Source organism: Rhipicephalus microplus, chromosome 9 (assembly GCF_043290135.1).
Source record: "Rhipicephalus microplus isolate Deutch F79 chromosome 9, USDA_Rmic, whole genome shotgun sequence".
NCBI lineage: Eukaryota > Metazoa > Arthropoda > Arachnida > Ixodida > Ixodidae > Rhipicephalus > Rhipicephalus microplus.
In genome coordinates this window covers 93,505,221-93,527,748 of record NC_134708.1, presented here as the reverse complement: position 1 = coordinate 93,527,748, position 22,528 = coordinate 93,505,221, and the positions used below count along the sequence as shown (strand labels likewise).

At 44.4% G+C, this 22,528-nt stretch overlaps 1 protein-coding gene across 1 annotated transcript in view; it reads right to left on the bottom strand.

Moving 5' to 3' along the window:
- LOC142771407 (uncharacterized) overlaps positions 1-22,528 on the bottom strand; it is a 43,660-nt gene that overhangs the window by 13,322 nt on the left and 7,810 nt on the right. The window contains exons 2-4 of the mRNA XM_075872889.1: positions 6,161-6,297; positions 6,033-6,100; positions 2,219-2,302 (exon numbers count right to left, since the gene is read on the bottom strand). Of these exons, the coding sequence (XP_075729004.1) occupies positions 2,219-2,302; positions 6,033-6,100; positions 6,161-6,297 (289 nt within the window). The remainder of the gene's footprint in view (positions 1-2,218; positions 2,303-6,032; positions 6,101-6,160; positions 6,298-22,528) is intronic.

Below are 22,528 nucleotides of genomic sequence, written 5' to 3'. Positions count from 1 at the left end.
GTACACTTTAGTCGCCAGCCATGCATTGCTGCTATAACTAAATGTAACTACCCAAGGTTGGGCAACTACACAGGGTTTGCCCTCGCCACCAGGAAATTTGGAAGTAAACGGAAAAGAGAAGATGACAGGACAGATAAAAAGTAGAAGATAAAGACGAAGATGTAGTGAGATAGAGATAGGAAAAGGCGACTACTGATTTCCCCTGGTTGGGTCAGCCTATCGCGTGCCGTCTACGTGAAGACGGGGCCAAAGGGTAGTGTTGCCTCGGCCGGGGGGGGGGGGGAGGGTGCCTCAAAGGTCCAATCACCCAGCGTTGGCTCAACCTCAAGGATGCCCTTTTCGCCGGACATAGCAATGCCACTCACGGCTATGCGTTGGAGGGAGTCGAAACCCGCCTAGTATCTTGCGTCCATGGTAACGCTACGCCACAAACGCCTGCTTTCGCAGACAACCCTGCAGGGACGCTTGTAACCAGTCCTTCAGATGTTTTGTTCATGGTCCTTTTGGCAAAGCTGACAGGAAAGAATATATGTTTTCAGCTGCTTGGCGAGGCATCTGGTCAACGAACAAACTAATAATTTAGCATATGCATGAACTATCATGAAAAAGGAGGTCATGGGAGCTCAAACAGTAAACTAGAAGACTATGTAAGTTATGCACACTGACTGACGCTCATTTCGTTATGTATTTTTTCCAATTGTTAAATAGTGATGACCTTTCACGCAGCCAAGTCCAAAATTCTTGAGTCCAATTCGAACTCACAGTGTTGGAAACAGGAAGTAAGCGGAGACACCATGTTTGACGCTGTTTGAAAACAAATAATGCACGCGAAGTATCCGCCCTATGGATGTGCTGGTAGCTAGTTTTTACCAATCTTAGCGTCCGAAGTGAAAGCTTTTCAAACGTGGCATCTCAAACAAGCAATTAGTGTTCAAATCTTTACAGCATTGTGAGGTTCCATACCAATGATGAAGGTGGAATTTTGACATCAAATATCTATCACGAAGTGCACAATTTTGCACTTGTTATCGCGTGGAAGCATATCACGAGTGATAGTGTCTGACATGAAGTACTAATAATAAAGCTGCACGGTCGCACTGCCAATAAAACTAAAGAGGAAGGCATCCGCTACTTGGAAATACGGTCAACGAAGGACAGGGGACTCACCGCGAAAAGTAAGCAATGTTTCTAAATGCATCGGGCCTTTTCTCGGGTGCGTGAGCATTTTCCCGGGTTAATAATAAATCGAGGATACTAGTGTTTGCTGGCATCAGGTTGCACTGGCTTCTGCCTGTTCTGTGAGTGCAAATCGAAGTAGGGTTATTACACGCAATATTTCTGCAACAATGCGTTCTTACAGCCATTCTACAGGAAACCGGGTGATCCAACGCTACTTCAAGCAGACAACATTTCACCAACGCTCTAGGTTCCCATATTGCTTTGCAGGCACCATAGGGGGCGCGCGCCAATTTCTAGAAAGGTTCATAGATGCAACCTCAGCTCGTAAAACAGCGAAACGCTTCTCACTCACTTGGATGAGAAATAGATAATAATTATAGTGGTCGGAGTTTAACGTCCTAACACCACAATACGATCATGAAAGATGCCGTACAATCATGAAATACGATTTTGAAAGGCCACGGAAATTTCGACTACCTCGGTTCTCTAACGTGCACCCAAATTTAAGCATACTGAGTGTGAAGAATTTTCACCTCCACCAAAATTGGGGCCATCGCGACCAGGATTTGATCCCGTAACCTGCGGTTTAGCAGCCGAGTTCCTGAGCCACTACACCACCATAGCGGGCGTAGGCTATCATCCAAACTACTTTTGAATCGAATTGTATCTAGTTGTTGTGTGCTACCATCAGATTCTCGTGTATCAAAAACGAAAGATTCATCTTTCCTAATGTAAGCACGAATATCGTCTTTTGAAAGGATATCATATCTCTTATGGCATCTGTTAAGACGTTCCACTTTTAAAAGGTACGTCATGAATGAAAGACATTTGTTTGGCAACTTGCCTAGTCTTAAATATTCAAGGAGTGACAACATCCCTAAAATAAGGCGATGATAATGCATAGACCGCAACTCTAAGTACACTTTATGTTGGAGTGTAAATACTGTGTGTTGAACTCTTAGTTTTTTTAAGTTGTTTTTGACTGCTGTGTAACTTGAAAACTTTTTTTATGATGTAAAAGTGAATTCAGAGTACGTACAGTCTGTCAGAGACTCGACTCGAAAAACAGCGCAAGATTTATCTAATGACATGAACAGTAATCTTTCAAGTCGTTGGAAGTTGCCTGAAAAATGAAGAAAGAGAGATGATTAACATTTCGGCCATCCTTATTGCAGATATGTACAAAGCACTAATGACATTACAAACTCTTTTGCTCTAACTTTGTTTATCAAACTTGGGCCCGTATTTACAAACCAACCTTAGCCGTCGCTCACATTTTCCTCAAGTTCCTGTACTGTTTATTTGAGTTATAAGGACAAACATAGGTAACCAGGTAAAAGATAACAAGATTGATTGAACCATACTCGCCCACTTTGGCCATCGAGCACAGCAAAAACGTAAAACTGTTAAGGAAAGCTCGAGATAAGGTTGAGGTTGCTTTGTGAATATTGGCCTCAGAGTCATCTGCAACACCTTACAACATAAGAACAAATGGTTCATCACATATACCATATTCTCGAATCAATTGTGGTCATAAATATAAAGAACTTCATAAGTTGCCTCAACAGAAAAGGTATTGCGGCTGATACTTTCACAAACAAGCAGTGGAAAGAATATTTAATTAGGAACCCCTGACAGCGTCTCAGAATAAAATCAAAGAGTCTAAAGTTTTACTTCTCTGTGTAATATTTAAAAAGTATCAGTACTGAATCGACATTTCATGTTTTGTGTAATTAGCAGTGCAATAATCTTTGCTTTTTATGTGTTCTAAACATTGGCTGTTTAGTGTTTTTTTTTGCTGTACATACTATTATAATGCTCTACACACTATCTGCAGAGAAGATGAACCTAAAATGCTTGGATCTTTCATTTGTGAATTTTTTAAAGCTGGAAAATTAGGGTGCATTTTGATTCTACGCAGAGATAATGTTCTTGCTCCTAATAGTTCAAAAAAGACTTCAAGAACGGCTCTTTGGCTAGACATTCACTCTGTATCAAAAAAAAAAAAATTCGAACAAAGATACGTGCCTGCGCTAAAAGCAGTGAAAATGAATCTAGGCATGTTTGTTCCAGAAAAGTTTGCCAGATATATGGCAATGACCATAAAATAAATGCGAAGGTGGAAGTCATGTGAGGTAATGACGGTAGGTTCGCCTACATGGCTTACACAGCAAAAGGTCGTACACTCAACGCATTGTTAGTGTGCACTGAAGACCATGCACCAACCTTCATACAGTACTTGATGGTGGTTGGTAGTGGAAGCTAAACTGCGTTGCCTGTCATCTACTGTAGCCAGATGACGGCTGCTGCTGAAAAATGCCGTCTTGTAGCTCATAACCAATAATGTTGGCTAACTGCCGAATACTGCCTTGTATTTTCGCAAGGGGTTCCTTCTCTTGGCTAGTAGAGGCTAATGCTTCTACGTGTTTGCTTGACATCTGCTACAGAAACTAACTGCTACTGTTGGCTTGTTCTTACACATTGTGCATAATGTTATTTGGCTGCTGGATCCTCTCAACCATTAGACGCAATAATCGCGAATTTTCGCTAATATAGTACATTATTTTTTACACTTCCATTTATATTGTGTGGCTTTGATTGACATGGCCAGACTTTGCCAAAGGAAATCTCTTCAGATAGTCACGAAAGCCTGCTGAAGCATGCCTTTCCTTGAACAAAAGAAATGTGTGCATTTGAATATGCGATACCATTTCCCGTTGGAGTAAAAACTTTCAAGCACAACAGCGCCATCGACGTGTTTCGTAGGTTCTCAACACGCACCTACTACACAGCGTGCATGAACATGTTCCTCCACCTCTTCACGCATGACTCTGAACCAATTAATGGGGCAAGTAAAGCTCAGTTTCTGCCATATTCTGCTTAACATGTACTCATTAAGTGCGTGAAGTGCGGATAATATGTTGCTGTCTTTTCACAAAATTTTTTATTAAACAACATATAAGATCACCAAGCTTGCAGCAAACACCTTACGTGGTCATGCACGTATTCGCTTATGCATGATGAACATATTCACGACTATCAGGTGTGTGTGTGTGTGTGTGTGCTTTTGCCTTTCTTTCGCCTCGCCTCTTTCATATATTTGTTAATTTCAAAGCTTCTCGACACCTCCAGTGCCTAACTATCAACAATACAAAATAGTACTATACATTTAAAGGCGGAAGGGTCTTCCGGGACAGGTATGTTCAGCTTTTCTTCATTTAAAGAGGGAGCACTAGGGAGCAGGTATAAAAGATATATAAAAGCAGATTGTTTCAGGAATACCCGAGGCGTTACGTGTAAGGACAAAGAAGTAGTACATTAGCTGGCGTGATGAATTATTAGGTTTCTCAAAGTTTTGCGTATGGGTTTTTATAGGACTTTGTTCACTTACTCATTAGTTTCTGATACATGCATTGGAAAAGGTAGTTTTCAAAGAAGTCTTCGTGGGCTCTCAAAAAGTATGCGCATTGACTGTCTTCCAGATTGACAACTGCATAGGACTGTATCTTTTGCGTTACAGATGCTTGCTCGTAGGTCGTTTTGGATTCAATAAGAATTAAAAAAAAACAAAGGGCAAATGCGTCGTACAGTGGGAATAGATGGTATGCTATGCACAAAGGAGGCAGGTTGATGTGTGTTTTTAGCACCACAACGTTACGAGGCGGACGTAAATTGTGCTGTATACGACTTACATGACACGATTATCATGTGTGGGCGACGTCCATTCTCGTCTCGCAGTACCAATTAAGGTATATGTGAAGGTAAAAAAACGGCCGTGAACGCATCATGAACGGTGTATGTTGTCATGTTCTTAGATGACACGCATATGATTGTTATTATGTTTGAACTAGTGATATACCTTCAACGTTAATCGAGATCACGTACCACCAAATTTGGTTGATATGAAGCTTGCGAAAGGACCGGGAGCGCATCATGAGTATGGTATGTTGTCACGTTCGTACATGACATGAATCTGATGATTATCATTTTTGCACCAGTCATATACCTTTGTCATCCAATCACGTCCGGGAAAACAAAATTTGGTTTATACGAAGCTAGCGAAACGACCGTGAGCGCACCACAAGCGTGGCGTTTATAATGACTTATATGGTGTGCATGTCATAATTTCCACGCTAGGGCCTGTCACGTATACTTGCCATGTCGTCATGTCATACCACACCAATTTTTCATTATGTCTTGTGAACGAAAGCGCCGCAAGAGCAGCAAAACCATGAAGGTTAATTCATAATGCAAACGACATACATTTATTAATTTTCAAGCTGTGACTAGTCGCCTGTGCTCGTCGTACCATCATGTTATTTCATACCAATTTTAGCATCAATACCAATAACGAAACAACTAAGAGAGCTCAAAGTCGCAGGTGGCAAGATAAATAGATAGCTAGATTTAAAGAATAATCTATAGATAGATAGATAGATAGATAGATAGATAGATAGATAGATAGATAGATAGATAGATAGATAGATAGATAGATAGATAGATAGATAGATAGATAGATAGATAGATAGATAGATAGATAGATAGATAGATAGATAGATACGCTCAAAGTCGCGAAGTTCACTGAGAAATGCTTGGCATTAAAAAAAAGGTTCTATGACATATAACACTGAAGGTTATCGATGCAGCGAGGTGGCATCCGCGGATGAAAGGTAACTCAATTTTTTGTGCATCGTCTAACTCAGGACAAGGAATAAGACTTTAAATAGTTGCCTAAGCGTAAATTATGTACGTATTTCAGGATCGCTTCTTGAATGTGGTTATAGGGTCAAAAACGTCGTGTTCGTAAAACTCAAATTTTAAATACATTGAATAAGCTCGCAATTTATTCCTACCTCTGTGAAATATACTCATCCAGTCCATGTGCTGTGGATCAAGTACTCCAAGTATTTGAAACTCACACCTGCAAACAAGACACGTGTGAGCCCAGCAGAAGATAGGTGGTGGAAACACAAAAGCTTACCTACGTCTTCTGAGAAACGCACACCTTGTGTATGAAATGGACAATGGCCTAATTTCCAATATTTTATCTACCTCGCACATGAAATGTCCTCTGTGAGTTGTTTCGACAGTCCATATTGGCTCCATCTGGTTGAAGAACTGAAAAAAAGTATAAATTATTAGTCAACAATAAGGAGAACATTTGACACGTGTCATGACTATACTAAAATTTCGACAGATTCCACGCACATTGGCTAACGACATTATGCGAAGCATGCGGAGAGACGGTGACCTTCTTGTAATTTTTTTTTATTCAGCGACCCGCATTCATATGAAGCTAAATATATGTACAAGTGTTGCACGCATAGACATATGTTGAAATGTGGCGGATGCTTAAATACCAGTTGTTTGGACTTGCGCAAAAATAGCAGCAGAAGCATGAGTATTAGCAACACCAGAAGTGATAAGTCAATTTTAACTGAAGGTGCTCGCGTAGATGGCAACCCTGAACACTGCTTGATAAACCATTTTCATTGCATTTCACGTAACTACAATTCAGCCGCTTTTTATTAGTGTGGGTGAAATCGAAACCGAGACTAGCTAAAGATGTTTTGGCACATACATACTTTCAATCATCTTTTATTACACTAATAATAAATTACTAAATGTTGTTAATTTTTATTCGTAATGTTTTTCAGAAAATCTAGGGTATTTAATTTCAATATGTAGCCTTATTTGAGATAGTTTTGGTTTTCCATTTGACCCATGTCGAAAAAAAGCTCATCGGTCTATGTTAGCCCGACGTGACAGCTCTATGAAAAGAGTGCATATGTAATGTTTATAACATTGCATTGCAAGCACCTCAACCAAAATTAAAGTTTACGAACATGAAGGTTTATTTGAAACTAGTTCCAAGGCCTGGCACGGCTATGTGGTAGAATACTGGATTGCCACGCTGAGTTCTGGGGTTCAATTAGTGATGAGACCATGATACATTACGTATGCCTTCGTTGGGTCAGCGCAGCCGATGTCAGCTTTTTCTTCACACTAACGCATTAAATATACCCATGCGTGTTCTCGCTGGTCCTGGCAGGTAGATACTAAGTTTCAATCACCTGTGTCACGTACCCGCAAACCAGTGGACATACTCTCCCTTGGGTATGGGCTACTGAGTGCTTGACGACATACGCAATGTTATTGTGAAAAATTCAAGTTTTGACTAGCGCATCATATTCGTCAAACCATATTACCCACGCATGCTAATTTTGGTTGATGCAAAGCTAAGGGGGTGATCGCGAGAGCACCCTGCCGTAAACAGATAGATAGATAGATAGATAGATAGATAGATAGATAGATAGATAGATAGATAGATAGATAGATAGATAGATAGATAGATAGATAGATAGATAGATAGGCAGGCGCTCAAAGTGCTTACAACACAAATATGCGCTTCAATGTTACAAAACGCACTTCCTCCTAGCAGACAATGGCACGCTATAATAGCGACAATTGCCACGACGAAACGTACCTTTGCCAGAAGAGAGGAAAAGAAACTGATGAGCCACTTAAGCAATCGATAGACCGATTCCTATTTGGGACTTAAGTGAACAAGTGAGCGCCCAACAAATAGTCTTCTCCGGACTAGCTGCATTGTTCGTTACATATGCATATATTGTTACGTGTTGTTGGAGCCAGCTGAATGAAGAGGAAGAAAGCCACGTGGTACGAGTGAGCGAATTGCAGAAAAAGAGAATGAAGTGATGCTGAGGCGACGGTGCCTTGTTTGTGTTAGAAATGTGTTCCTTTCCTTTGCTTTCACGGGTGTGTTTTTCACTTTGCATTCGCGGGTGTGACACTTGGTGGCAGCGGGGAGATACCAAGAATAGAAGGAGTGAAGACAAACTTGTGAGTGCGATGAATGCTCTAGTGGAGCTAGACTGAAGACGGTTGCGAAGGATCAAATATTTTAAGTAGCACCATTTTGTTGAAGGGAGCGCATAGTACTCCGGAGAAGATATTTCCAATGGGCAGAGGTTGAAGGACGTTCCGGGGTTGAGGAGAAAAAGGATTTTTAAAAACTATAGTATTTCTTGGGGGCTTTTGACGAAAAATTTGGTCTGTCTGTCTGTCTGTCTGTCTGTCTGTCTGTCTGTCTGTCTGTCTGTCTGTCTGTCTGTCTGTCTGTACATTTGTCGGTTTGTCCACCTTCAGCGGTACCAGGTACTCGAAACAGCACCAGTCGATATACTAAACAGCCGACCCCTCCTGCAGCGCCCACCAATGTTGCTCAAGATTCAGCCTTCATACTTGTGAGATTGTCAATTAAAAAGCAATTATTTCGCATATCTGAGGCACCATACCAACACGTATATATTCTGCATGTGCGTCTTTTGCCAGAAAAGGCATACATAAGTAACCCTAAGGAAGGAATCATTTATCACGCTGCGCTGACCGTGCAACAATTGAACGAAAAAACGAACTCTGAGACGGGCGCGCACGTCCGTCTCAGAGCCGCGCTACGTTTTCCAAGAAAACTGCCAGATGGCGCTCATGTCTCACGTGTGACATGATTTTATGCGCTTGCTCGTCTCCGCTGCACGTTCGAGGTACTCTAACGCAGCGCCTCCATAATACCATTCATCAATTTTCTTGCGTGGAACATCGAATAAATGTTTGCTCTCTCTTTCCTATTGAAAAAAACGTCCACCATAGGAATGGTGGATTCCACCATCTACCGTTTTGGTGGATTATGGCGGTGGAAATGTTGGTGGCACAAGGTGCGTGGTGGCGTATGGTGTAGCGAATGGTGAATGGCACACTCCAGCCGGCAATGCGGAAGCGCGAAGCAGCGTGAGAACCACCGTGACGAGCTGCCACTAAAGAAATAATAAAATATATGTATAAAAAGCAATGTAAAAAGCATCCGCAAAAAAATGCGACAGCGCAGAATCGATCCTGCCACCTCTGAATCTTGAACTGAGCAAACTAACCACTATGCCACGCCAACATTTCTTTTTCCATGGTATTTATTAAAGTACTTGGGCAATAAAGACAAAATCAAGCGAACAAAAGTACAATCAAATCGCGAAAGTAAGCGTTCAAGCGTTACTCATAAACACTAAATGGCTAACACAGCGCGAGTTCCTCACATGGAGAGTTCTTCATATCGTGTTATACAAACAAAAAAGGGGTGAGGTCAAACAGTTCTCTAAGACAGAGTACCACTCTGGTCTAAAGTCTAGCTCGTCGTAAATGTTTTTTAGGTGGATAGCCATTCGAATGAAGTGTTCGCTTGAAGAGGTGGTGGGCTCTGCATTGCGGTCTTGCATTCGTGTCTTCCACAAGCTGTGCAAACCCATGAAGAAAAACATATCATATGGTACTTCATCAAGCGTTGCTGGTAGAAGATAACGTACTGTGTGAGAATTATGACGAAACGTTTTTTCAGTACTCGCTAAAGGACATCCCAAAATAGTATGTGATGGGCCGGAAACGATTGAACATGACTTTGTTAGCTGCAAAGATTCGCCACGCCAACATTTTACTTCTTTATTGCCTTCTTGTCTACAGGTCAAGCTAATCTGACAATCACTCTCAAACGTGTTTCATGCATGATAACACATAGAACAAATATATTACATCTTCAACACAGTTGGTAGTCTTATACACATCTCGCACTTTTATAATAGCTTCCACGAAACAGTCATTAACGGATAGAACTCTCACATGACAGTGTCTGTACGATAGCATACTACGCCAAACTGAAGGAAGACCAAGTAAAAATAAAACATCCAAATTTTGCACAGAACTATCACAAGGCAAAAAAAACGAATTCCATATGGAGTAAGAGGTAAATCTTTTTAAAGTCATCTGTAAATTGTCCCAAAAGAAAATAGCGTTCTTACAACCAATAAACACGTGTTCAATGGTCTCAGGTTTATTACACTGGAGACAGCTGCTTCCCCATGGTACATATATCCTGGCTCTCCAAGCCACTGCGCCACGGCAACAGATGGCGGCGCAGTTGTTAAAGAAGAACTCAACTCACAAAGTCACCGTTTAACTTCAGTCCTGCTTGTTGTTTACTCGGGAGGAACGGGATCGGCACCTGCTACTAAAATTTGCACATTTGATAAACACGAAGAACTGCTGCCTGTAACAATTGCCCCTGCGATAATGTCAGCAGCAGTATGCTTTTGTTACAATTTACAACTGCAAGAAAAAAAACAACTCAGTGTGCTGAGGAGCAGGTCGAGTTTATCGGCGGTTACTGCCAAGTTTGTTATCCGTTTCTCGCTCCTTCTAGAGGGCGATATCAGTTCAGATTTTGTGACGCTTATATGCTCATTCAATAGATACGCCCACACAATTGGTTTTGATGTTTTTCGCGCGACGCACACCGCAGTCGTGCCAGCGCACCACTGTTGCTCTGTCGTTAGGAACAACTACATAACGGCTTGTCCAAAAGAAATGCAGTGCGCCAGAAACATTATCCTATCATATTGGTTCAGTAAGCATACGAATTGGCGTGTCTATGTTCTCTCATAAAAGCCAGCGAAGCGCTGGCGAGTGTGACCGGTGGGTGTCAGTGAGGCGAGGAGTACCTTTGGTGGAAGTGCTGCAAGCGCGTCGCAGCGATGTCTGTCGCTTCTTGCGCGGACACCATACACAATAAAAAAGGCTTCATTTAGGTCAAATGATGCCTCAACTGTGCTGTATTGTCATTTTTACTCGTCAAAATCGTGTATTCAGAAATCCAGAAGCGCCAATAACACTTGTACGGGCTCGGTCAGTATGACTAAACTTTGGTGGAAATTATGGTGGTAGAACAGAAGGGTGAAAGTCAAATTCGCTTGGTCTCAATTCGACGAATGTCGAAAGTGAAGCTTTATGCATATTCGCAGGCATATTGTTAACCTAAAGGTACAGCTCAAACAATAGAGTGTGCAAGAATTAGCAGAGTTGTGTTTCTAGCGTGGCGACATCAAGTGACCGCTGTATTCTGCCCTAATGATTGAAAGGGGCAATTGTGAACTGGAGCCCATTTTTTGTCGACAACTGCGCGCCGATGTAAAGCATTTACTGTCATGTTCACAGTAACAACTCTAGTCTTCTAAACATCACAAAAATAAACACTTCGTGGATGTCGAACTGATGTTAGTACGTGCGCGATATGTAAACATATTCCCGGCCGCATATTCTATGCTCCACAGAAATTTAAGCGTTGTTGACACCACAGGAATAAAAAACAAACGTACTAGATAGCGTAATGAGCAGCCTTGATTTCATTTGACATAAAACATGTATCTCTGCGCATTCAAGAATGAAACACTACAAATAAGTGATTTCACATACTGTCATGTGATTTTCCTCATGCCACCATCTTGCCACCATCATGCCACCGTCATCCACCTTGGTCACCAAGCCTTCCACCAAACACGCTTTGCCTCGCCACCTTTAGCCGGCATTTTCCACCGTCACCATTACTGGCTCGCGACCACCACCGCGATCTGCCACCATGTTTCCACTCTAGCCGTCATCAGCCGGCATTTTTTACCGCCACCACCGTTGGCTTGCCACCACCACCACCATCTGCTATAATTTTTTCCACTTTCGCCATCATGAGCCATTATGCCCACTACAGTTTCCGCCATATTCACTACTATTTCCACCATATCCACTATTCTTTTCACCATATGCACCAATGATTCCAGCATCCACCAATCCAGGAATTTCAATAGGGTCTCTCCACACGCAAGACTATTGTCTTTCGACGACATTGGCAGAATAACATGCAGATACTGGGCCATTTTTTTAAAACACTGATCTGTGTTTGATAAGGGAGATGGATAGCAAAAGACGTTTAGCGGTGTGCACAAATCGAAGAACATCTTTTGAGGTGAAGCCTGCATAGTCGTCAAGAGCTGTGCTGTCAACGTGCCCACTAAAAAGACATCAATCCCATCAAAAGTAATGACAGCACAAATAAAAAACAGTCTGATATTCATTTTACTGCTTTCACGACAGCTCTAAACGTGATATTCTGCCCATGCGGAGCTGCGAAAAATACCTCCACCAGCGCCCCACCGCTGTTCCAGCAATAGATGGGTCGTGCAATTAGGAACTTCCGCAAGCGAACGTGCATACTTTCTCCTTTTTTGTTGGTCTTGAGGCGCTCTTTCCTGAAAAGCAAGGACCTGGCTAGCTTCTTTCTTCAATGCAACCTCGCTTCACAAAAGTAGGGAACTTATCAAAACGAACGGCGGGTAAAATGCAATAGATATTTCAGGTAGTTCGGCGTGCTCCAACTGGCAATTTATATGCAAGCGATCATTGCATGACATAGAGTTTCAGGCAAACACTCTGATGTGTGTTCTGTAATTCCTAAACGTGGTAAAATTCGGCATACACATCATGCCAAAGCGATGAAATACATAAACGAGCATTGTATCTCACGATTAAAAGGGCGAATCTCGCTTTATCTGGCGCAAATGCCCCGGAAATTTCAGCCTTTACAGTTGTATTCTCCATCAATCTCTCGCGTCTCGTGCGTTGAAATGTTTCATTACGCATGCTAGAATGTTCTGCTGATGGTTGTGTTCCGTTTGTATATTTACAAAATGGGCATTATTGTGAGTCCGCTTTGTCAGTGCATAACGAGAGGCAGAACCACGGCCTCCGAAATTGCTCCAGCAATCGCGGAGACGGGCCAACGGCAAGAAAAACCTGATTGTGGTCGCGGTCTTTGGTTATTTACCTGTGTGACGTACGTGTTAGCATTTCCTAGGTAAAGCTGGAAGTTGGATCCTTTAAAAGCCTGCCTGCGTAATGCTGCATGGTGGCGACTACTCCCCATTATTGGTGCTAGCGGCGTGTGTGGTGTTTATCGCGCGCGTGATATGTGTACTGTTGTCCGTACTGTACACTGTATTTTTACAGTGTGCGCGGTGGTCAGATGCTCTGTTAACCTCCATATCTAAAGTTACGACGATTATCTGTCAAGGGTTCCCAAAAAATTAACAGGAAACCTACTTTACCCCACTTCTTCATGTGACTGCCTGTAAAGTATGCGAGTAATTCACTAACCCAACATCCTCGCATCGACCCGTATTCTGGGTTCTCGCCGTTCTGTTTAGAGAAAACAATAAAAATTAGTAAAATTGAAGACCTTTACATCCACGGCGATTCACAAAGAACAACAGCGTCGACTGAGGTCGTTCAACGTATAGCGAGGAGCCATTGCGTCTGCTGCTGTTTGTGCCATCGTTCTCGTGAGTGAACCAGCAAGCACTTTATGACAATTCGGTGACACGTCTTACTAGTGGAGAGGAATTCGTAGCTCTTTTACAGCGAAAGCTGTTATGAGATCAAAACTCAGGTTATGCGTGGTGCTTTAGTTGTCCGCTGCTGCCTCTGGTGTTCATAATCACTCTCGCAAAATAAAAAAAGTTAGTACCAAGGACACAGTGAGGGCTTGAACCCGGGTCCGCTGCGTTCCAGCCTAGTATTTTACTACAGAGCCACGTCGGCTTTTTTTCTTTATTACTGGTTTTGCATGTGGTACAAACATGAAGAATAATATAAACAACAGAAGCGATGACAAGACGCTCACGGAATTATTAGTGGTTACAGTGCTAAAATTTCTTTAGCTTCACCAGGGGTTCGACCCTGGGGAGCCACTTCGGAACAAAGTCTTGTTGTTTGAGTATATCGACGTATTAGCAATGCTTTCGCGGAAAAGCGCGCGTGGTGGACGTCTCTCAGGGTCACAGTAGTAACCGGTCATTCTAGCCCGCCATCGACAACGGAGGCCAAGCAGCATTATAAGATCCAAAAGCTGTTCATCCTCTATTTCTACTCTTAAAAACCTGATACCCGGTGAATGTACGGAAAGGTCCTTTTTTAGAGTTACAACAATGCAAACAATGGTCCAACAATGCAAAAAAACGTGATCTATTGTCTCCTGCTTTCGACAGATGAAACAGTTCGAACCTCATGGCATATAAAATCCTCTATTTTCTAAAGATGTCTTAACCGGCATCGTGCCCGTATGTAATTTAGAAAAAAGGGCTTTTGCACTTGGCTGAATTAGTATTTTGCTAACACGCTTAGGAACATCGCTGGCCTGTCCCTCGCTATAATTAACCAATACATAGGAACCGGAAAAATCATGTCACTAATGTCTTTATGCAACTTCTTACGCCCTACCAAAAACAGGTATTCATTGGAAAACCGAACCCTCAAAAGCGAACACTATCCGCAACTTCCTTAAAGAAACATCGCGTGGCACCGGGCTTCCTTGCGGTGCTAATCATAAAGTTAGGCAAAATATGATAAAGGCTTAACTGGCATACCGTTCCAAAGGAGTGGTGTCGAACATCTCGAAATAAAATAAAACGATTAACTAGTTGTCGCATGAACAGAGGCGACAGGCTTAGTCTGCCGCATTTCACTTATCGGAACAGATTCGTCCTACTACAACTTTCCCAAATGGATCCCCATAAAAACACAGCAAATACTCTGCAGCTTTTGCACGTGCACTCGTGAGCAACACTGACGCTGCATCATATGCCATAATTTGCTGATTAAAATTATGTAGCATAGAGTTGTTCTGGCAAATGTTAAGAGACAGTTGCCGTTCCACTACGCTGTTCTTTCGCGCATTTGTTTTATTTGTTCATTCCAGTAGTCATTAGTGATTGTGTTGTGCTGGAAAGGCACGCCTAGGTATTCTATTAGAATTTTAAACCACTAAACGTTAGCATAGATATCTGGCGTTGTTGTCCAATCTCCGTGCCACAGCCCCTGACACTTTCCACAATTCACTGAACTTCCTGTAGTTTCCCCAAACTTTTTAACAATGGCAACTGTCTCTTGTACACTTCCTGTGGTAGTACAACACACTTCTACATCATCAGCGCATGCCAAAACTTTTACCTCGGCGACAAGCAGTCTGGAACCGTGGATGAACTCATTTTCTAATTTGGCCAAGCACAAGCTCTCTATATACAATGCAAACAATAGTGGACTTGCCGGACAGCCCTGGCATGCCAAACGTTTCAACCCATTAGGAGACCCTGGGATCTTGTTAATATTTAGTCGAGTTTTACAGTTCTTATACGCCAAAACTATACCCTCCATAATCACCAATCTAACATTGACATGTTCAAGTATGAAGATTAGCACACCGTGTGGGACGCAGTTCAACGCCTTCTCTAGATCAAGAGAGAGAGAGAAGAAACTTTATTGAAATGTCCCGGCTGGGGTCAAATGTAGCGGGGGGCCGGGAGATGGGCTCCTCTGTAACCCCCTTCCTCAGGCGGTTACCAGGCATTGAATCCTGGCGGCGTCTTCGGCCAGCCAGGCAGCCCAGAGCTGGTTCTCTGGGCACGTGCTGAGCAGCAAAGCTTCCCACTGCTCGTCCGTAGTGATTGTGAATGTAGGGTTCGTGCTGTGTTTACCTGAGAGAGTAGCCGCGGAGCAGGCCCATATAATATGTGCACCGCTCAGTGTTAGGTGCACCGCTTGTTTTTCATTGTGGCGTGTCTGTAAAAGGGGAAAGTGCGTGTCTGTAATGGACGCCAAGTAGTGGACTGCTGCTTACTAAGGCAGTTGTCTGGTGGAGGGTATTTAAGTCTGGCCTTGCGCTAATACATTAGGATTTCTCGAAAGGTAAACATTATGTCCCTCGCATTGTCGCGAAACGAGGAGACCATCATGTCTCTCTCAGCCACGTCAGGTCACGAGGGGTGGTGCTCTGTTGGATGACGCGCCCGGTGGATGAAAGCTCGGGCGGCGTCATGAGCGTGTTCGTTCCCCGCGGGCCCCGAGTGGTCCGGAGTCCAGACGAACTCAACGCGGCGACGACGTAACAGAAGTGTACTTGTGAGAATTTGGAGCGCCGGTTGGGAGATCAAACCTTTCGTAAAATTGCGGATGGCAGTCTTGGAGTCAGTGATGCTGCAGCATGCATGGGTTGAAGCGTAGGCGAGAGCGATGGCTGCTTCTTCGCCTTCTTTCGGGTTTGCTTGCGCAAATCGTGCCAGTTGCGGTAATTATGTACTGCAGCCCGGTGGCGACAGCAAGAGCCACGGCCCGATGCGTAGGATATTCCGCTGCGTCTACATACGCCACGTGCGTGGCTTTCGCGTAGCGCTTGCCTAGTTGATTGGCGCGGTCTACTCTTCTTTTCGCGTTATATTCAGCGTGCATATTGCGTTGTATGGGGGGAATCACGAAAGTGCCACGAATGTCCGAAGGAATTGGGAGTTTCTGGCAATACTGGGAGACGTAAGGTATGCCTAGTGCGCACATGAGATGACGTCCTGCAGGAGTTTGGCATATTCGTTCGTAGTGCGATATACGTTGGGCTTCAATAAATTCGCATATAGTATTGGGAAGTCCTAGGTCATTGAGTTTCGCATTGGGCGTCGACATGGAGAGATGCAGCGCACAATTGTGGCAGCGCCTGATCATTATGTTTAGTTTTTTTGTCGGTGAGCGTAAGTTTCATAATTGGAGCAACGTAAAGAATTCTGCTTACGGAGAAGGCGGTCCCCAGTCGTATGAGATTGGCCTCTTTCATGCGGTGCTATTTATTGGCGATACGCGAGATGAGCCTAGTAGTATGATAGACATGATGGATGGGGTAGTGTTGCATTGTTTCCCAATTGCTGCCATTCTGCTGAATGCGAAAGCCCAACACGCGAATTGTAGGGACTGTTTATACAGAGTAATGTTGCACATGCAGATTTATCGTGGGAAGGTCTCTGTTGTAGGGAGATCTAGGTCCATTGACGAGTAACTCTGAATTTTGGGGCGAGCAGGACAATCCTTGCTAATCAGCGTAAGTTGTGATTCTATCATTCGCCAATTGAAGTCCATCTTGTATCTCTCTATCGCTAACTCTGGCAATCCACACGAAGATATCGTCCGAGTATATGCTGTGGTGGAGGTGGGGGATATCTTTCAGAAGTGGCGGAAGGTGAAGCATGGCCAGGTTGAAAAAGAAAGAAGAGAGGACCGACCCTTGTGGTGTCCCTTTCCCACCGAGAGTGATGGAAGATGCAGGCAAATCGTTGACCGAGAGTGTGGCTTTCCTGTCCGCTGAAAAGTTGCGGATGAAGCGGTAGGTACGGGCGCTTACGTTGAGCGTGGCGAGGGCGTCAAGTATGTATGAATGTAGCCCATTGTCAAATGCCTTGGTAAGGTCTAGCCCCAGACGAGCACGTGTCCCATACCGAGAGCCACCTTCACCGTCGATAATGTGACTCTTCAGTTGCAGCATCACATCTTGTGTCGAAAGTTTAGGGCGAAGTCCGAACATTGTATGTGGGTAGAGGGCATGTTCTTCAATGTACCTTTGTAGTCGAGTGTGAATAACATGCTCGAGTACCTTGCCAACACAAGATGTGAGAGATATCGGCCGAAGGTTCTCGATAGTGAGTGGTTTTCCTGGTTTAGGTATCAGAATGACTGTGGCAGTTTACCATGTTGTTGGTATTTCTCCCGACTCCCAAACCATTTGCAGATAAGATTTGAGCGTTTCAAGTGATTCTTCGTCAAGGTTTCGTAAGATTATATTTGCAATTTTATCCGGGCCAGGCGCTGATTGGTGTCTCAGTTGTGAAACTGCGAACCTCAATTCCGCGTTTGTAATCTGGGAATGGAGGGCTGGAATATTAACCCCAGTGTAGCAATGGAGATCAACAGAAGAAGCACTGACAATGTACCGACTGATAGGCCCTGGATAAAGTCTTCATTGGTACCTGGATAATTGTGCAGAGCGGTGACTAAGGAGTAGCGCTGAGCAGTTTTTGTCGAAGTTGGTTCTATCATACGATGAAGAATATTCAACGTATTGGGCACGCTAGGTAAGCATTCTATAACGTTACAAAGCGGGAGAGTTTAAGAGCGTAATCTTCAATTTGACGCGTTAATATTGCGATGCATATGCATAAAGAGCGGTTCGATTTGTTGGAGTTATAGGGCTTGCGCAGACCAGCGAGGGCCTCCCACATGTGCAGCAGCTTGGTGTCTACCGTGTCGCCTACGGCGTCTTCTGGGGGAGTTTGGTAGCACGCTTAACGTCTCGTAGTAAGAAGCTGTCCATTGGTCGATCGAGGTGGCAGATTCTGGAGAGACCGTTGCCCGCAATTCGCGGAAGACATCCCAGTCAACCAGCGCAGGCTGTTTGGATAACCTGCGCTGCGGGCCAGCCTTGACGATCGTTTGTATTATGTAGTGGTCGCTGCCTAGATGTTCATGAAGGTAGGACCACTCTGCTTGCGTATTGTTAGCAGTGAAAGTGAGGTCAGGAGTGCTGTCTCTGGCCGCTGTTGCCGAACCGCGTAGGGTATGCCGGGTCTGTGATAAGGGTGTAGCCAAGATTATGGGTGTCTTGCCACAGCATTCGTCCTTTTCTTGTGTCGTGAATGTAGCCCCAAGCAGGTGAGGGAGCGTTAGAATCCCCTACCAAGAGAAGGGAGAAAATTTTTGCCAACTTCGTGACATAAGCGAGGAGCTTGTGAAAGCGTTGTGGTTGTCGTGGGCTGTTGTAAACACTGACCAAGAACATACTGCTGGATGTGCAGCGAGATGAAGAGAGGATTTCCTATATAATGTGTGGCACTCTATCAGAGAGCGAGGGTTCTTGAATTACAGGGATATTTCGTTTCCCCAGGGTGGTAAGGACTTCGCGACTGTCAGTGGCTTGAGCAGCCATAAAGGAGACGTATCCGACCAGCTTAGCCTGTCCACCCGATTCCTGTAAAGCAATAATATCTGGTGTATCTGTTTCTTTGAGTGTTAATAGAAATTGTTGTAGCACGCTCCTCTTACGGCGGTAGCCACGGAAGTTGCACTGACAGATGCTGTACTGAGTGTGTGGATTTCTCATGGCCATCTTGTTTAATGTGGCCATAAGGCTTCTGATGCGATTCTCAGCAAGAGCGATGTGTACACCACTCAAGCTCCGTGACTCTGCTATTGTAGCTGGCAAAAAGACTCGAAAGTGTGGCTTCAAGGTTGTTCTGGATAATTGTCGCTTGGGCTTCCAGCTTTCCGTCGAGCATTAAGGTGAGTTCGTGCTCTAACTTTGCTGTAAGGATTGAATCGAGGGATTGCTCTAGCGTTTGCGCGATGGTTTGTTCAAGCATTATCGGTAACTGTCGTTCAAGTACAGTTTGAATCGTCTTGTGAAGTTGCTGCTGTGGTGTAGATTCTACAGGCAAAATGAGTGCTGAGGCGGTAGGTGGTTGCGACGATGATGTGGCTGGTTCTTCTGCGTACGGATCCTTTAGTTTAACGAGGGTGGGGGCGGAATTGACGAGGAGGTCGGCAGAGTAAAGCAGAGAAGAGGAAGGAGGTTGCTGGGCAAATTGTTTTTGAAGAGAAGCGTTTTCAACGTGGAGTTCTTGTACTAACGTGGGCAGTTAACGCAGCTCCTGTGTGATAGTACTTAACATGGTTTCCTTATTAGGTGTGGTCGTGTGTGTATTTGTAGGCACTGTATTATATATAGGAGCAGGTTGGGAGGCAATGCTAGCCCAGCATACCGTATGGGCAGTGAGGGGGAGGGTGAGACCCGGTTTCCGCTCCCGAAGGGGGGGGGGGGAGGCTTCCGAAGCCTCGAGTGTTGTAGACCCCAATACGAGCTCCTGGGGCTGATTCTTGTGCCGTTGCTTTGATCAGCTGTGAGCCGCGACGTTTTGAGGTTGGACTCAGACTGCGGGAATGAATGTCGCTAGGCTTGACCTCTTGGCGTTCCGGATGAGCATCTTCCGTGGATGTTGCCGTTTTGAGGTGCCGTTGTTGTTGGCACTTAGCTTTTTCTTGGCGACAATAAATAAGAAAGCGAGGTGTCTGGTAGCGTTGAGGACAGGTTTTGTCACCTGTCTGGTTGGCTTGGCCGCACAGAAGACACTTAAGCGTGCACGGATGAACAGTAGCACGGTCGGCTGTGCCACAAGGCGTGAAGATTGCGGAACTTGGTTTGGAGCAGACATCCGAGCGGTGGCCGACCCCCGCATTAGTCGCAGACTTCGGTGCGCTTCTTATGTAGGTCACATTTGTATTTGGCTCTACGATAGTAAACATGGAAAAGGGCTTGGTCGCAGTCGAATACAATGAGTACCGCGTTTGTCTATCCCATTCAGCGAGCTTGTAGTATCGTGGGTTTGCGGTCAATAACAAGAATTGCTGAGATGTCTTCAGGAGAGTCGTAGGGGGGAATGTTGTAGATCACTCCTTTTGCGGTGCTCTCAGGGGAAGTAACGTAGGCTCGAACGTCATAGGTTTCCGTTTCCACCTGTAGTTTGGAAATCCGACTGTAGATTTCTGCTTTGGATAGATGACGCGTGCTTACTACGATGAGATTAGTTTCAACGCATGTGCGGTAAATGTCCTCTTTGAGTAGCGTTGCATGCAGATCCACTTCGCGTAGAATAGCATCGCGCAGTTGTGCTTCCCCCACTTTGGAGAGATTGAGGCCGTCTTTCGGGCAAATCACAACTTTGACGTGATTACCTGGCAGACGCGGATGCCTGCGTTTGCGAGAGAGACGCTGAGCAGATCCGTTCGGCGTTGGCGTATCGGACGCGCTTCTCTGATCAGTCAGCGATGCCAGAGCGTTCGATGCATGCTTACGTTGCTTGTTTCGGTGACTAGAGATTCATGCGTCTTTGGGGGTGGCGTCTTCAGGGGTGATCTCAGTTCATTTAACTTCGACCACTTCCATGGATAACACTGTTGCGATTTCTGAAGGTAGAAATCAAAGTGGGCGAGTCAGATGCAGTTGGGTTGCACCGGCGTTGCGGCAAGGAGAAGCTGTTGTGCCAGCCGCCACGCCAGGATCGGGCGGCCCGAGCACTGCGAGTTCGTCATTGAGGTTAGCGTCTCTAACACCTGGGTACGGAAAAGCTCACTCACCAAAAATCTTCTGTGTACTGTAGTGGGGGGCTAGTTGTATTGGGTACTGGGGTGGTTCCAGTCGGCGAGAAGAGCGATTGCAGATATCCAGAAGTAGGGGCTCAACGCCGCCTCTTCCACATGCAGGAGCGAGTGGGCATGCTGCTGCGCTGCATCATGTCTAAGGCGTCCATCTTTCAAGTTTAAGGCGTCTCTGTCCTCTAGAACAAGCTGGAGGATCGCAACATGAGAATAAAAAGCATCGCAACTCTCAAGGACACACCACATTGTGTGGGTGTTCATCAATATTGTACGCCCCTTGATGCCACATGTTTGGTACTTCCTAACTATTTCAGTGATTACGGACTGCGAAATACCTGCCAATGCTTTCATAAGTATTTTGTAGTCAGTGTTGGTTAGCGAAATGGGCCTATATGACAAAACTCATTTCAATTTTGCTGTTTTATCTATCTTTGGTGTTAAAATATCAGTGCAATGAAAGCAATGAAGTTGGTGAGAATTCGATTGTGTAGGTTTGCTTAAAGACAGCTTGCAACACTGGTGAGACTTCTGTTTCAAAAGCTTTATATCACGCCGCCCCAAGACAATCAGGCCCGGGGTGACTTGCCCGCGGTGATATTATCTATTGCAACTTCAATTTTAGAAATGGTCATGGGCTTTTTTAACGCCTCTTTCGTTCGAGAGATAACTGCGGCATCCGGCATAGAAAAGTGTCCTTGAACTTTGTAACGTCTACTAATGCGGCTGCGAAGAGACGCTTGTAATACCGAAAGAAGGCTTTTGCAATAGTGCTGTTAGTATTTAGAAGAATGTCATTTTCCTCTGTTTTGTTGACGTGATAACGACACGCTTGTGATTTCTCAATTCGAAGTGCGCGCTTGGTAGGAGTGTGCCCCAGAGCCTACGCCTCTGCTCTCGCTCAAAGAAAGGCTCCTTTATAGCGTTCCGGCTCAAATATCTACATTTGACGTTTGACCGTTCGAGTAACTTCCATATATGCACCGGGCTCCTTACTTTCAAGTGCTATCGATTTCTTGAGCGTTGTTTTGAGTTCATTTTCTTCATTCTTTTTTTACATGTTCTAAACTGCTAAATCTCAATATGGCTTTCATTTTAACGCTTTGCTTCAAAACTTCCCAATCTTTGCCGATAATACAGGCACCGATCGCTTTGATGTTTTAGGGGCGAAGCTCCTTAGGGCGTAGGCTGTGCGTCCCCTGTAGCCTGTATGTAGCCACCTCTAGTTTAGTTCTTGCAGTGTTCACTAGATGGCGGTACCGTCCCCTGTATGTAGCCACCTCTAGTTTAGTTCTTGCAGTGTTCACTAGATGGCGGTACCGTCTCCTGTATGTAGCCACCTCTCGTTTAGTTCTTGTAGTGTTTTCTAGATGGTGGTACTTGTAGCTGATGATGAAAAGATGCAATATGTTATAAACTAGAAAGCGGTACTTGTAGTTGATGA